The sequence below is a fragment of the Thermobia domestica genome, chromosome 9, assembly GCF_964235325.1.
Source record: "Thermobia domestica chromosome 9, izTheDome1.hap1.1, whole genome shotgun sequence".
Taxonomy (NCBI): Eukaryota; Metazoa; Arthropoda; class Insecta; order Zygentoma; family Lepismatidae; genus Thermobia; species Thermobia domestica.
Window position 1 is genome coordinate 31,334,181 of NC_137462.1, and position 15,154 is coordinate 31,349,334.

Genomic DNA, 15,154 nt, shown 5'->3' on the forward strand with positions numbered 1-15,154 from the left:
GATGAAATGTTTCTTTTGAACAGAAAACAAATAAAAATAGAACTGTAGCACAATTGGAGAGTATGAAAGAGAGACCTCTGTTAGGCGAGTGGGAAAAAACGTTTTTAAACGAACGTGTGCAAGAGAACGTCAACGGAGAAATATAGTACTCATTACATGGTATTCAACTTCATCGTAACACACGTAGCAATAAATCCCATTACAAATATGTCAGTGAGAAAAGAGATTTTACTGTAGTACGCTACGAAGTCCTGGATTCCATAATTAACTTTCTTAGTTTTCTTCCAGTGTGACTATTTTTCTTACCGGTTTGTTTCCTGTATTTTATGGTTTAATACAATACAATTAAATATGTATCCTAATGTCCTTTAATTTTTTTTTTTTTGCTCTGGATGCCAAAATCTTCCTTAATAATAATAATAATAATAATAATAATAATAATAATAATAATAATAATAATAATAATAATAATAATAATAATATTTTTTGGTCGCAGGTAAACATGATGTACTGGACAGAACATTGATTATATGTCTAAACAAATGCTGACTAAACTAGTTTTTCTATACTATATAAAATTTTTACCAGTCTGGAGCTGTGATTTCGTTGAATTTTAGGCCCTGACCTAGGTATTTTTCTGGTATTTCAATATCCAATTCACATTAGTTCCATATCGTACTTCTTTCATTTAAATTGATTTTTAAACAATTCTGCACCTGTTAAAAATATTTGGTACCTATTTTTGTTGTTCTTAACAGTATGTATAAAAATAAAAATATGCCTATTAGAACAAAATTCAAAATAATATTTAAAAATATTTTCCGGTATTAGATTCTAATTATATGTATCCCTTCCGCTTATCTTCGCGATCCCTAGGTTGATAAACCCTTTCATTGAGTAAGGATATAGATAAGAGGTTTCAACTAGGGATGGCCAGAACCGGTTCCTGGTGGAACCGGTTTTCGGGTCTGAACGGATCCGGGTCTAGAAGATCCGGTTCCGGAACCGGTTTTTCGGATGCAGGTCTGGAGCCTGTTCTTCGGATCCATGTCTAGAACCGGATCCGGAACCGGTTCTGAAAACCGGATCTCCAAGATCCGGTTCCTCGCGGAACCGGTTCCGCTGGAACCGAAACTTTGTGACCATCCCTAGTTTCAACTGCTCTTCCCGCTGAAACTAAATCACTTGACTGGAGACTGTGGTGCCACCACTCAAAGCAGTTCGGGCAGCACGAACTACTGAAAACAACAGCGATTTAGATCAATCAGAAGGCATGAGTTTGAATACATTAGCGAATGATACAATTAGCTACTACCACGAGCAGACGATACAGTTAGTTGGGACTGCAACCGACAGGGTCGCTAATATCACTTTCGTTGCATTCTGGTAAAGATTTGAATTTCAATTTGGTGTATAGGAAGTGATGCATAATTGTGATCAGTGATAGACAGTATCTCTGACTGGTCCCCTCATACTGAGTCTGAAGATTATAAAAATGTATATTCTTGAAACGTTACACAATTTTGTTATAGTTTGATATAATCATGAGTATGCACTTCGGCATTTGATGAAGCATATTATTAATGGTATTGCTATGCTAAATTTATTTTAAAAATTTTGCCTTTTATACTAAATTTCATCACTATAAATTCAACCATTCTCTTATGAGCGGCACTTTTCCATCTGCTTGGAAAACAGTTGAAGTCCTAGCGTTCCCGAAAACAAGTTATATCACAAGTGTTAATGATTTTCGTCCAATTAGTGTTTTACCTGCTCTTTCAAAGGCATTAGAAAAATTGTTAGTAATCAAATACGAACCCATCTAATGAAATACAATTTTTTTGATCCGTTTCAATCAGGTTTCAGAAAGTACCATAGTACTGCTACAGCTGTTATTTATGTCATTGACGACATTAGACTAGCAATGGATAGAAAGCAAGTAACTGTTCTTGCTCTACTAGATTTCTTTAAAGCTTTTCAATGAATTATACATAAAATTCTCTTCCATAAATTGGCGACGAAATTTAACTTCTGCAATGGTGCTGTGAAATGGTTAAAAATTTATCTACAGGGACAGAAGCAGTTTGTAACCGTAGCCGATACTTCTTCTGCACTGCGGAATCTCACTCACGGTGTCCCTCAAGGAAGTGTCCTCGGGCCTCTCCTTTTCTGTTTGTACATTAACGACCTTCCTTCTGTCTTACAATACTGTAAGTATCACCTATACGCAGATGATTTTCAAATATATATCTCAGGTCAACCCGAAAACTTGGACAATTCAATTCAAAAATTGAATGACGATTTGCACCGCATTTACTTATGGTCAATTGAAAATGAGTTAACCATAAATCCACTTAAATCGAAGTGCATTTGTGTCTCCTCTAAACGACTTACACAAATGCACCTTTCGAATATACCAACAGTAGAGATAAATGGAACAATTATTCCATTTTCTGAAACCGTTACAAATCTTGGTGTAATAATAGATCAATTCCTTGAGTGGAAACCTCACATTAACGCTGTATGTAAGAAAGCGTTCTGGTCTTTGCATTCACTCACTAGACTTAAGAAAATTTTACCCACTGAAACAAAGCTACTACTTGTAAAATCTCTAATATTCCTTCACCTTGAATATTGTGATGTAGCTCTATCAGGCTTAAATGAAGAATTAGCGTACCATATGCAATGTATCCAAAATGCCTTATACGGTTTTCCTATAATCTCAAACGATCAAATCATTTAACTCCATATTACAGAAAGCTGGGCCTTCTGAAACTTGCCGATAGACGTGATTTGCATCGACTCACACTTCTCTTTAAGACTTTGCGCTTTCAACAACCTTCCTACTTATTTCAACGATTGCAACCACTAAATGCTCACCACGATCACAATACAAGATCAGGTGTAAATAAACTCCTTTCTCTTTCCCTACATTCGTTAAAATTCTATTCGAATGCGTTCTTTGCATCCACTATCCGTGCGTGGAATGACCTTCTATCCAACACAAGACAATCTCAGTCAATCAACCTATTTAAGAAGTCGGTTGAGCAGATCCTCCATAAGTCTACTAAGCAGAGGCTTACTAATATCTGAAAAAAAAATCTGTTTTTTATACTTCCTACCTTTTTTTTATTTTTTATTTTTTATTTTTTTTTTGTTCGCTAAATGTATGTGATTATATTATGTGGTTATTTGAAGTAATCTAAGTAATCTATGTGTGCATGTGATGTGATGCGTGTGTGTACGTATGATTGGGAGTGTTTTATATATTTTATTATTATTATTGTATTACTAATTATGATACTATTGTATTGCATGGTCAAGTGGGAGACAAGGCAGGAGCCTTAACTTCGGCATGTAAAATAAGACTAAATAAATAAATAAATAAAATATGCAACCTCAAAGCAAGAAGGAAAACTATTACAAATTTTGAAAAAAAAAAAAGAGTATTATAATTTTTAATATAATTTGGATATTCGCTTGCTATCAAATTTCCTTTTCAGAATTATTTAACATACGTTTCTCGATAAAACTTTTAATAGCAGCTGGCGACTATTGTTAGTAAGCTATTAGGAATTAGCATGTCCAATAGGCGTCTGCGTTCATAATAAGATTTTAAAATATCGAAATATTTGCGCCTAGTTGTTTATGCAACCCGTAACTTTTACACCTCTGCATGTTACTCTTACTCACAGACTGCTATGTTTTTACATTATAAACAGGATTTGTGTAAACTAATGTAACGTATTGTGGTAAACGCTTCATTTCCATGCATACATTTTTCTACGTACCAAGTTCCACAAACAGCAAAGCATTTATTATAGATAAGTATATGATTTATAACCGTATGCAGTACATAATAATATGAACTGCTCACTTACTGAAGTATTCCATGAAAGATAAGGTCTCTATCACTAAGCCAGTATCTTTCCTGAATGATATGTGAATTTATAGCTTAAGAATCTTCATCCCGGCGAATTTAAAATACCGCTAATTTTAAAATACCGCTAAAATAATATTGTATAGGTTATCTATTTGAAGATATCACATAATTACTGTAAACTTAGCGGTATTTTAATTTCGCCGGGATGAAGACTCTTAACATATGGTCCAAGAACAGCAGGAATCGAAAGCATATCCTCCCGTAGTACATCTAACCCCGAAGACGAGAAGTCTATCATAAATGTTATAGATGTACAGAACAACAGCAAAGTTTACAATGAGCAACTTTACTGAGTGGGTAGACGATTGGTTAGCATGCCTGATTTGCAATCGAAAGATCCGGGGTTACAATCCAGTCATCGATTGTCCTAACAGGTTATTCTTCTTCCTCTTTCACTGAGCAACTTTACTGAGTAGATAGACGATTGGTTAGCATCCCTGATTTGCAATCGAAAGATCCAGTATTAGAATCCAGTCATCGATCATCCTAACAGGTTCTTCTTCTTCCTCTTTCACAGAGCTAATGGTTTCTTTAATATACATAGGATGACTGAAAAGTTTTGTGCCTTTAGTAAACTGTAAGTGTTACAGATTTCATAATGTCTTCATTTGTCAACATAGCCTTCTTGTATATCAACACATTTGCTCCAGGTGTGCTAAAATGTCTTTATCTTAGTCGAAAAAAAAATCTTTAGGTTACGACCACAACAACGCCTCCTCGGCTGTAATGACATCAGTGTAACTCGTCCAGCTATGTACTTTTTATGATTTAGAAAAATAATAAAATCTGAGGGTGCCGTATTTGGTGAATAGGATGGATCGGAAAGAGTTTAAATCCGAATTTTATTATGACAACTGATGGGGTATTGCCTGGAGCACTGTCGTGGTGGTAGATAATTTCTCGGTTAGCATTTGTAGCCGTTTTTTCTCCGATTTGAGCTTCGATTTTTTTTTTTTTTTTTTTTTTTTTTACAAGGCTACCATACTATTGCCTCGTGAAGTTGTAACCCCTTTGAAGATAACCAACTAATACCACATTTTAGGAATTCGCTCCAAAAAAAAAAAAAAAAACATGCCAGCGGAGGGGGTAACGTTTGTCTTCTTTAGGGTGAGGGATGGAAGATGTTTCCACGATTGGGACTCTTTCTTGGTTTCGGAGTGATAGTGATGAACCCCGCATTTGTATATAGTGATAAATTGCATCATAAAATTGTCCATATCACGTTCGAACTTAAATGTTGAATGAAGTAGTATAATGAGCACGCTTTTCTTAAAAATTCAGAAAATGTGGAACTAATCGAGCTTAAAGCCTTTGATAAACCAAGTTCATTTCTTCAAAATGTGGTCTGCTCGCCTCTGTGAAATACCTAGCTTGTCTGTTGTCTGACGAGTTGGCAATCGTCAATCTTGGATGATCATATCAAGTAAGATTGCAATGCTTTCCCTGGTAGTAAGACTTAATGGTCTTTCTAACCTCAGTTCATCTTCAACACTGTTCCTGTCATGCTTGAATTCTAGCACCACTCTTCTTTTGTTTTGGGCATATGAAGGGGCAGATTCATCTAAAATATTGATCATGTCCTGGTGGATATCGGACGCTGACAATCTTTTCAACTGCAGATTGCCTGCTATCTGACAGGTTGGAAATTGCCGATCTTATATGATCCCATCAAGTAAGAAGTTAATGCTGCTTTCCCTGGTCGTAGCACTTGATGGTCTTCCTGACATCAGTTTATCTTTAACACTCTTCCTGCCATACTTGAACTTTTGCACCCATCTTTTGTTGGTGGCATATGAAGGGACAGATTCATCTAAAGTATTGGTCATATTCTGGTGGATATCGGATGCTGACAATCATTTCAACTGCAGATATTTTATGACAATCCTGTACTCGATTTTTCTTTTACCAACTTCTGTTATCTAACTCACTTCAAGAACTTTAAGTAAGGACAAAAGAAGAACCTCCTTAGAACCGTGAGATTGTTACATCTTACTAGCAACGGTTGTATTATTATGGGGTATATGTAACGTTTCTATTCTGGGGTATATGTAGCTTATTTGTTTCTAAGGCTGGAAAGGTAGTCACCCCTCGTATAAGTTCTGATGAATCTAATTTTCTACTATTATTCTTGTTAATCTTCTTGATTCCAATGTAAATACACCTTTTAATCCAGTGATGTGCAAACTACGTCCCGTACGCTACATGCCGCCTCCTGGAAGTTCTATTCAGTCTGTGATATGTTTTCTATTTCTAATCTAACAAATGGAAAGAAAAACTAACGGAAATAAATCATTTTAAGTTTTCTTCTTCTTTCTTCCCTTTCATGTTTATATCAGTGGCGACGTATAAATTCATTTATTTATCCGCAAAAGTATTTATCATTGGAATATTATACTAATATTTCAAAGTAAGGCACTGTTGTTGATTTTTATTAGAAATTTTACTAGCAAGCCAAAAGATTTTTTTCTTTGTAACTTCCTAAAAAAAATCCTAAAAGTGTTTGTCCCAGCCTATGTCTTAAGTGGTTAAATAGGCAAATAAATATATCAAACTTCTCTAGTCTTTTTTTTTTTTTTTTTTAATGGAAACATGCTGAAGATGTCGATTTAGTAGCATATCATCTGATTAGTTAAAAATAATGTTGTAAACAATTTAACAATTATTTTTGTTTATCTTCTTAAGATATATTGGATTTGGGTTCCGCCCTGCTTCACGCTACTTCTATCGCAGGTACGTATACAGTACTTAATCAACGAATGTTATTGTGAAACATGTGCTTTGAAAAGTTAACTTTTAGTTTCCAACAAGGATATTATAAAATAGAGGATCTGCCCATATGTATCTTCATCCTATTAAACCGATGAAGCCAAAAAAAAAAAAAAAAAAAACAACCGAGCATCGTCATGTCTGATTGGCTACTCTCGTTTCTGCCATCTTCTGATTGGCTACTTTCGTTTCCACCATGATTGTTGGCTCAAAACATTGCGATCCTATTGGGCGGAGTGGGCAGAGTAGGGTGACGAAACTGTGACGTATGGCTTCAAGATTTTGTTGTAAGGGCAGATCCTCTATTTTATAAGATCCTTGGTTTCCAAGCAATGTTTCCATGTTCTACCACTAGGAGTCAGCAGCGAACAGTTAAGGAAAATGGCGCTGATTGAAGAACATGCTACAAAAGATTTGGCAAGAGATAGACTATTGGCTTAATGTGTGCCGTGTTACGACAGGTGCTTCGTCGCTGCTCCTCGAAGAACCGCTATGTGATAAAACCACAACTTTTCAGGAGAAACAAAAAAAAAAAAAACATTGCAAACTCAAAATTTTCCCAAATATACATGGAAACACTTGAAAAATATAATAAATTATGCACTGGACATTGTTGTAGCTTGCTTCAATAATATTATATTACTATTTTTTCTTTGTTTGTTTGTTTGTTTGTTTTTTCAGCACATGTCGGTTTATCTTGTGCGTCTTTATAAGCACATAGAGGATCAATACTTACGTGATGAGAACTTGAAGCCTTTAATTTTAATCTATTATTTTTTTCATTGTATGTGGCGAAACAATTGAATATTCACTTATCACATTACAAGGGACGCTGCCTGACAGCTTTGAGGTTTATTTGCACGGCATAACTTATTTTCGACAAAAAAAATCACATAGCGGTTCTTCGAGGCGCAGCGCCGGCTTGTGATATATTTGAAGCAAACTTTAAAAGTTACTTTTTTTAGCACATATCTCATAATAACATACGTTAAAAAAAAAGATTTATACAGAATAAATTTCTGAAATCGTGTCCATCATTCTGAGCTGTTATCCTGAGGACAAATGTCATTTCGATATAATTTTAGACATAAAATGCTGTTTGTAGGTGTACTAAATAAAAATTGTTATATTTGGGTTATGGTAGAACGAAAGTACATTGAAACTGTTTTTGTGAAGTTCTACTAAAATATGTTCACTGTTATTTGTGAAAATTGCAACAAAAGAACAATTAGGTAGCTGAGTGAATCCAAACTCATCGAATTTGGATACGTATAGGCAGATCCTCTATTTTATAACATCATTGGAATTTTCGGAAGAAAGAAAAAAACATTAAGAAACACTGCTTGGTGCAGAAATAAATAAACAAATGAATGCATCTTCTTTTTATTTCTTTTTCTCTTATAGATCACTACTTTCTTTTTTCTTTCTTTCTTTCTTCTTTTCTTCTTTTCTTGTTCCTTAATCACGCTTTAACCTTGATTTTTTTCTTTTAGGCCCGCAAATATTGCGCCTCAAGTGCCTGAAGTTAACGAAAGGTTTGTATTCCTTTAGATAAGTTAACACTAAACGTTTATCTTCCTTTTTTTTACTCGCAAGTGTAGCACCAAATTTATCATTATTCTCATATTAATATATGAATATACAGGAGGGTTCTAGTTAAAAAAATTATCAACTTAATCGACCGCACATAGAAAACTATCGCGTTGCGTGGGTACGAAACTTTATGCGAATATTACTAACGACACGAGGAACAAAAATAATCGATAAGCTGTTTCAGTGACTATTATAATGTTTGGTTCGTCAGACTATAAAATTATCCTTGAAGAATTTTTTTTTAAAAATCCGTGTTCAGGGCAGTTTGCAAGCGTAGAAAAGCTATCACTGAGAAAAATCCGTTCTCCGGACAGCTGTATATTGTACAATTATACGGAGTTCGTATGTTTACTACGGGAATCTGTACGGACCATACATTATCCATATCCTACATATGTACTGTCCTTTCCCGTTAAATGTTACTTCATGACGCTGCAGGATGTCTGACATCTAAAAAGTCTTCCATATATAGCATGCATATATGTATGTTACATACATGAGCTATATGTTACATACACACATCGTCTCCCTTAGCCTAAAGAGCATAATCGTGGTATGTTAAATTGAATGATTCCATTTCATTTGATTTGATGATCTGGTATGCATGTGAATATGTTCCTCTTCAGATCTTTGCTCACCAGATTATGGACGATGAAAGTTTCAGTTTGGACTCTTAGTTAAATTTTCACATCTCTAATTGCTATTCAGAACAAAACACTATGGAACAAACCAGTTACTAAATCTTAATTTGAGGATTAGAAAGTATTTTTTTTCTCTTAAGTATCATATGTCGCTATTAGCCACCAAAGCTTAAAGAGATGGTGATGACGATAATGAATGAAATGGCACCCACATAGCACACTACGTCCCTGGGATGTCCCCTTTTGATCCCAACCATCCCATTCGGTTCCCGGGATTATCGGGACAATGAGAAGACATCCCATGGACGTCCTGCATGGGACGTCCTGAAGGATTCCCATGTAGGATGTCCACGGGACGTCCCAGATAGGACAGGAGGTCCGAGAGAAAACCAATAGACATCCCTTCGTAGTCCCGTTGAATATCCCGTATCCCGGGATATTAGCAGACATCTGGATCTCCCGCGGAAATCCTGTGGATGTCCCGGGAGCACATTCGGATAATCCCGGGATGTCCCGTCGTCCGTTGCGGGCTCAGTCTCGGACATCCCGTGGACGTACTTGTGCTATGTGGCCAGCAGTATTTGCAGCAGCTAATCGCACTCAGCTCTGATTGGCTGAGTGTCGTCATGTGACCTGATCACGTTATATGAACTCATAAGGGTCAAAGGCATCTTGATTTTGGCAAGGGTATCTTTAGTACTCCAATTTTGGGAGAGGTACGTCGGACCACCTCCTTAAATTCTAGTAATTGCGCAGCTTAAAAATTTGATATTGTAATATAGGACGAGAGTATGAAGTTTGGGTGGCTCATCTCGGTTCATTGAGTGGATAAAAAATTACTAAAAATTTAAATTTCGGACGTTTTGACCTAATTTATCCTCTTTGATTATCCTTCACCACATTATATGGTTATATGTTTTAGTATTGTTAGGTTATGTCAATTAGTTGGGGCAAGATGTTTGCTATTGAATAATCGGACAAGGTGTTAGGAAACTGTGAAAACAAATAAAGGGCGTAACTGGTGTAACTATGTAGTATAAATAATGTGTAAAGGTGTTTAGGTTGGAATGGAGCCATACGTGGCTGAAGTTATTTGTAGAATGGATATGAGCGTTAGGTGGCTGAGTTTGCTGTATAATTATCAAAGTTAGATGAAGTGTAGTTATCTCTGAACCTTAGTGGTTGTAAAGTGTATATTAATTACCCAGAGATATACAGGTGCATTAAAGAGTTGAAGTAATCAGGAAGTGGCTTTGACATTCATTGGGAATTACAGTAGTTCAGAAGGTTAATTAAAAATAAATACCTTGCGCTAATTTTTGACTATGTAACAAGTATAGGGTCTATTTTCTTTCAAGATCAAAAACATCTCAAATTTGAATTTTTAGAAATTCGTTTACCCATAAAAGGAAACGAGATGGATCGCCTAAACTTAACGGATTCATATATATATATATACAGGGTGCGGCACGTAAAACCGGCCCGTCGTTTTTGGCAACACTTAAATAATCTTCCTTGTCGAGGCGTGTCGAGGTCGAGTCGACTTACGTGACCTGCAGCAGTCACGTGCAGCCGCAGCCAGTGAAACTTGTCGAAACCAGTTGAGAAAAAGGCCTCGTTGTGTTAAGCCGGGTGAGTGTCAGTGTGTGATAATGCCGTATTCGATACCCGAGCGTGTTGCCATTGTTGAAGGGTTCATTCTCACTGGATCTTTTGTGAAAACAAAGAATTTGTTTCGGGAGAAATTTCCAGGACGTTCTGTGCCAGCAAAAAGCACCATTCAGAAATTGATTGAAAAATGGCGGCGTACAGGATCGGTTCAAAATGCTCCCAGGAACATACGACCATCTGTCTGCACACCTGAATTAAAGATGGAGGTGGAGGAGATATATGGGAATCCTGGAGGAGTTTTATACACACTTGACCGAAGAGAAGCGTCAGTTATGATACTTTCAGCAGGACGGTGCATCATGCCACACATCAGCTGCATCATTGTCCCCTGTGCATGAGATGTTTACACAAGAGAGGACAATCAGCAAAGGCTTGTGGCCTCCTCGGTCACCAGACTTGTCCACGTGTGACTTTTACTTATGGGGACTGTTAAAGGGAAGAGTATACGAAACAAATCCACACACAATTGAAGAACTCAAGACCAGGATCCAGGATGTCACCAATAGCATTACAACACAAGAACTGACAAGGGTATATATAAGTTTTTTCATCAATCGTGCTCACATGTGTGTTGAAGTGGGCGGAGGACACTTTCAGCACCTGCTGTGAAGGTGAGTAGTCATATTCAATACATTACATTTCATTTTATGTGTTCACTTTACGGGCCGGTTTTACGTGCCGCACCCTGTATATATACACCTTGGTCCATATTACATACTCATTTTCTAAATTTGGCCATTTATAAAATTCTATGCACCCCTCCCAAAATTTGAAGATTGGATCAATCAAAATCAACAGAACTTCAATCCCTATGAGATCATAGCACATGATCTGGTCACGTGACGTCCCTCAGCCAATCAGATCCGAATGCGATCAACTGAAGCAATTCCTATTAGGGTTGAATGAAGAAAATTGGAGAAAACCAGAGGATTCTGAGAACACCCACGCACATGACAAAACTCAATTTGGCACGATTTGGGTTCGAATCACGAACGCCACAAAGACGTAAATAATAAGACTTTGATCACCTATATTGTAATAGCAGTGAGTACTTATTGTAAAGTTTTGCTAAAACAAATAAGGGAAGGATACTTTAAAAAAAAAAAAAAAACAGGTATATTTACTAGTTGCATATAGCAATGTGAATTCAGTACTAACTGCATAGGAAAGAACCATCGAAATCCAAAATTATCTTTATCGCCTGTTGTTAAAATGTAACGCAACCCGCAAGATAGTTGTAAAAAGTGGGTTGCATAAGATTCCAGGCGTAACTCAATATTTACAAAGCATCAAATATTCCGAGGCCGTGTCCAAACTGAGAAACCAAATAAACTTCTTTGTTCTTCTCAGATATGTAAACCAGGGACCTTTGAAATGTACGCAAAGCAGGGCTTCAACTGGTGAATGTTGATACGTTATTGTTCATGAATACTTACTAGTTGCATGTAAGAATGTGAATTCAGTACTAAGTGTATCAGAAAGAAAATACACGAAACAAAATCCAAAATGATCTTGATTACCTGCTGTTAAAAGGGTATGCAACCCGCAAGGAAGCTTTAAAAAGGGGTTGCATAGCCTTCCGGATATATCGAATATTTACAAGGAGGAATCGAAAATTCCATGTCCAAACCGTAAAACCAAACAAAACTTCTTTGTTTCTCTCAGACATGCAAACCAGGGATCTTTGAAATGTCTACGAAGCAAGGCTTCAACTAGTGAAGTTCGATACGTTATATATGGTTCGTGAATACTTACTTAATAGGTGCACATAGCAACGTGAATTCCCTACTAACAGCATCAGAAAGAAGAATCATGAAACAAAATCCAAAAGTATCTTGATCGCCTGCTCTTAAAATGTTATGCAACCCGCAAGAGAGTTGTGAAAAGTGGGTTGCATACGTCTATGGCGTAACTTGAATATTTACAAGAAATCAAAAATTCCGTGTCCCAACCATAAAACCAAACAAACTTCTTCTTCTTTTTTTTTTAAGACATGCAAGCTAGGGATCTTTGAAATGTGTATAAAGCAAGGATTCAACTAGTGAAGTTTAATACGTTATATATTGTTTGTGAATCTTATTAAGGGGGCAGACAGACTACTAAATATTTTTCAAAAGCTAACAATTTTTCTTTTGTCCGTTTCTCGTAAGTGAAAAGAGATAATGAAATGTAACTTACCACAATAATAGATAATGTTATTCCACACCTGAAAATACGTATCGGAAGAAATTTTAGTGTTGCCATAAATAGAAATTAAAGTGTGTCCAGAATTTGAATTATCCAAAAATCTAGGTTAAGACAGCGACTAGAAAAATGAACTCAACGGTAATTGATGACTTATCATGTTGTGTTGGTTCCTTGTTAACTACTTTTTAAATAATATTTTTATTTATTTTGTAATAACTTACATAAGTTATTACAAAATCAATACATTATTACAAAATAAATACAAATATTATTTAAAAAGTAGTTAGCAAGAAACCAAGATACCATGATAACTCATCAATTACCGTTGAGTTCATTTTTCTAGTCGCTATCCTAACCTAGATTTTTGGGTAATTCAAATTCTGGTCACACTGTAATTTTTATGGATGGCAACACTGAAAATTCTTCCGATATGTATTTTCAAGTGTGGAATAACTAACTATTATTGTGGTAAGTTACATTTCATTATCTCTTTTCACTTACGAAAAACGGGCAAAAGAAAAATTGTTAGCTTTTGAAAAATAGTAGTCTGTCCCCTTAAGTTACAATCAGAACTCAAACATTCGTTCATGAGTAGGAATGTACTCTCCACTTGTATGACGACATTGTTCTCTTATAAGCAGAGACGTGAAGTTTTCGTTTTAACGAGAACATCGAAAACTTGAAAAATGCAAAGTACAGTATACAGGTATACCTAAATATATGATAGAAAGCTGTTTTTGGTGTTTTTAAATCGCCAAATAACGCGAATTTGGTACTTTTTTTTTTATCAAAATATCATCGTAATGCACTGCATAAAACGATACTAATAAAATAACACAAGTTTCCTTTGCAACAAAATCTAATTCACAGAAAACCATCAGTCCTGTTATTTTTTAGACCGATTGGTTAATGAAAATTTGCCTCTGAGAGTTTGCTTCCTGTGCTCTGGAAGTAATATCTTTGCCAGCTTCCAACGTTGATTCTGAAAGATATTTTTCAGAACACAACTCCGTAGTTACGGTAAGGAGGCAAAACCTTAAAGAAAAAAATGTGGAAATATTGACAATTTTGTGTGTTGATAATGATATGAATTGCGTTTCAAATAAGTACAGTATATTGTGAATAGATATTTTTTTGTGAAGTGAAGAAAATGTTAAGAAACATTGCAGTGTGGTTTTTAGTCCATATATGTACTCAAATCATACATTAAATAAATCCAAGTTTAGGAAGGATATCAAGCCATTTATTTTCTCAGATGGTCCAAAAATATAATTTACTCTTTTAAATTTAAGATGTCAAAATTTGTAACTATTCGTTTCATTTTAAAATTGTATTTTATTTACAACTTTCACAGACCACTTTCTCTATGTTTACAATATACTTGCTTTTCAAAACCATTACAGAATAAAGAAAATAACCCCTATTTGCTAGTATTATATCGTGAAAAATAACATCGATTTTGTGCAAAAACTAACACCGATCTCAAGGATAAAATAAAACGAAATCTTCACGTCCCTACTAATAGGATATCCTTCAGACCAGTCACCTTAGAAGATAACGTAAGAAAATTTTCTTTTGAACGGCACACGATACCTGGTACCAAATGAACATATAATTGTGCTTGTAATTATCAATTAGGATTACAATAACAGAGAATGAAAATTTAATGAGATTTTGGAAGATCGATATTCAAATTTTCTTACTTTTACCTTGATTTCATCCATTTGCAATTTGACCTCAGCAGCATACGCAAGCAAATAACTAAATAAAAATCTTTCAATTTCCGAGCAACTAACTAAGACCAGCCGAGTGGGTAGCATTCTTGATTCGCTATCGGGAACTCCCGAGTTCGAATTCGGTGGCCAACCTCCTGAATGAGGTTTTTCCAGGATTTTCCTCAGTGTTTCCCGGCGAATACTAGAATTATACTTTATATATAGACCCGGATCTACTTCCTTCCATCTCTTTTCCCAGTCTGTTAATATTATTAATGGTTGTTGATTATTTCAATATAAATTAGCTTCTCAGGCTGCATCTGGAAGTTTAACAGAGAAAGACATACTAGCATTTTCTTTTTCGTTTGAAACTATTAAAAGAGGAAAGTATTCTTAATGTACTAATTGTTGTAAGAGATAAAACTTCAACTTTTGACATCATGACTTCCCTCACAAGCCGCCTCTGTATCTTAAATGTTAGTTTTTTCTTGCTCTCTTTGATTTTACTAATCATTTATTCTACAGATGAGAAGTTAAAGATTAATGAGAATTACATGATAATTCATATTACAAGGCCCCTTATTTGAAACTGTCAAGTGAATGTCGAAAGAGTCAGATAGTTTTCTTGTTATTCGTTC

General features: G+C 35.5%; 1 protein-coding gene across 1 annotated transcript in view; it reads left to right on the forward strand.

The window, feature by feature from the left end:
- Positions 1-15,154, forward strand: part of LOC145694523 (uncharacterized) — a 108,582-nt gene that overhangs the window by 44,699 nt on the left and 48,729 nt on the right. The window contains exons 11-12 of the mRNA XM_081770837.1: positions 6,626-6,673; positions 8,203-8,244. Coding sequence (XP_081626963.1) covers positions 6,626-6,673; positions 8,203-8,244 — 90 coding nt within the window. The remainder of the gene's footprint in view (positions 1-6,625; positions 6,674-8,202; positions 8,245-15,154) is intronic.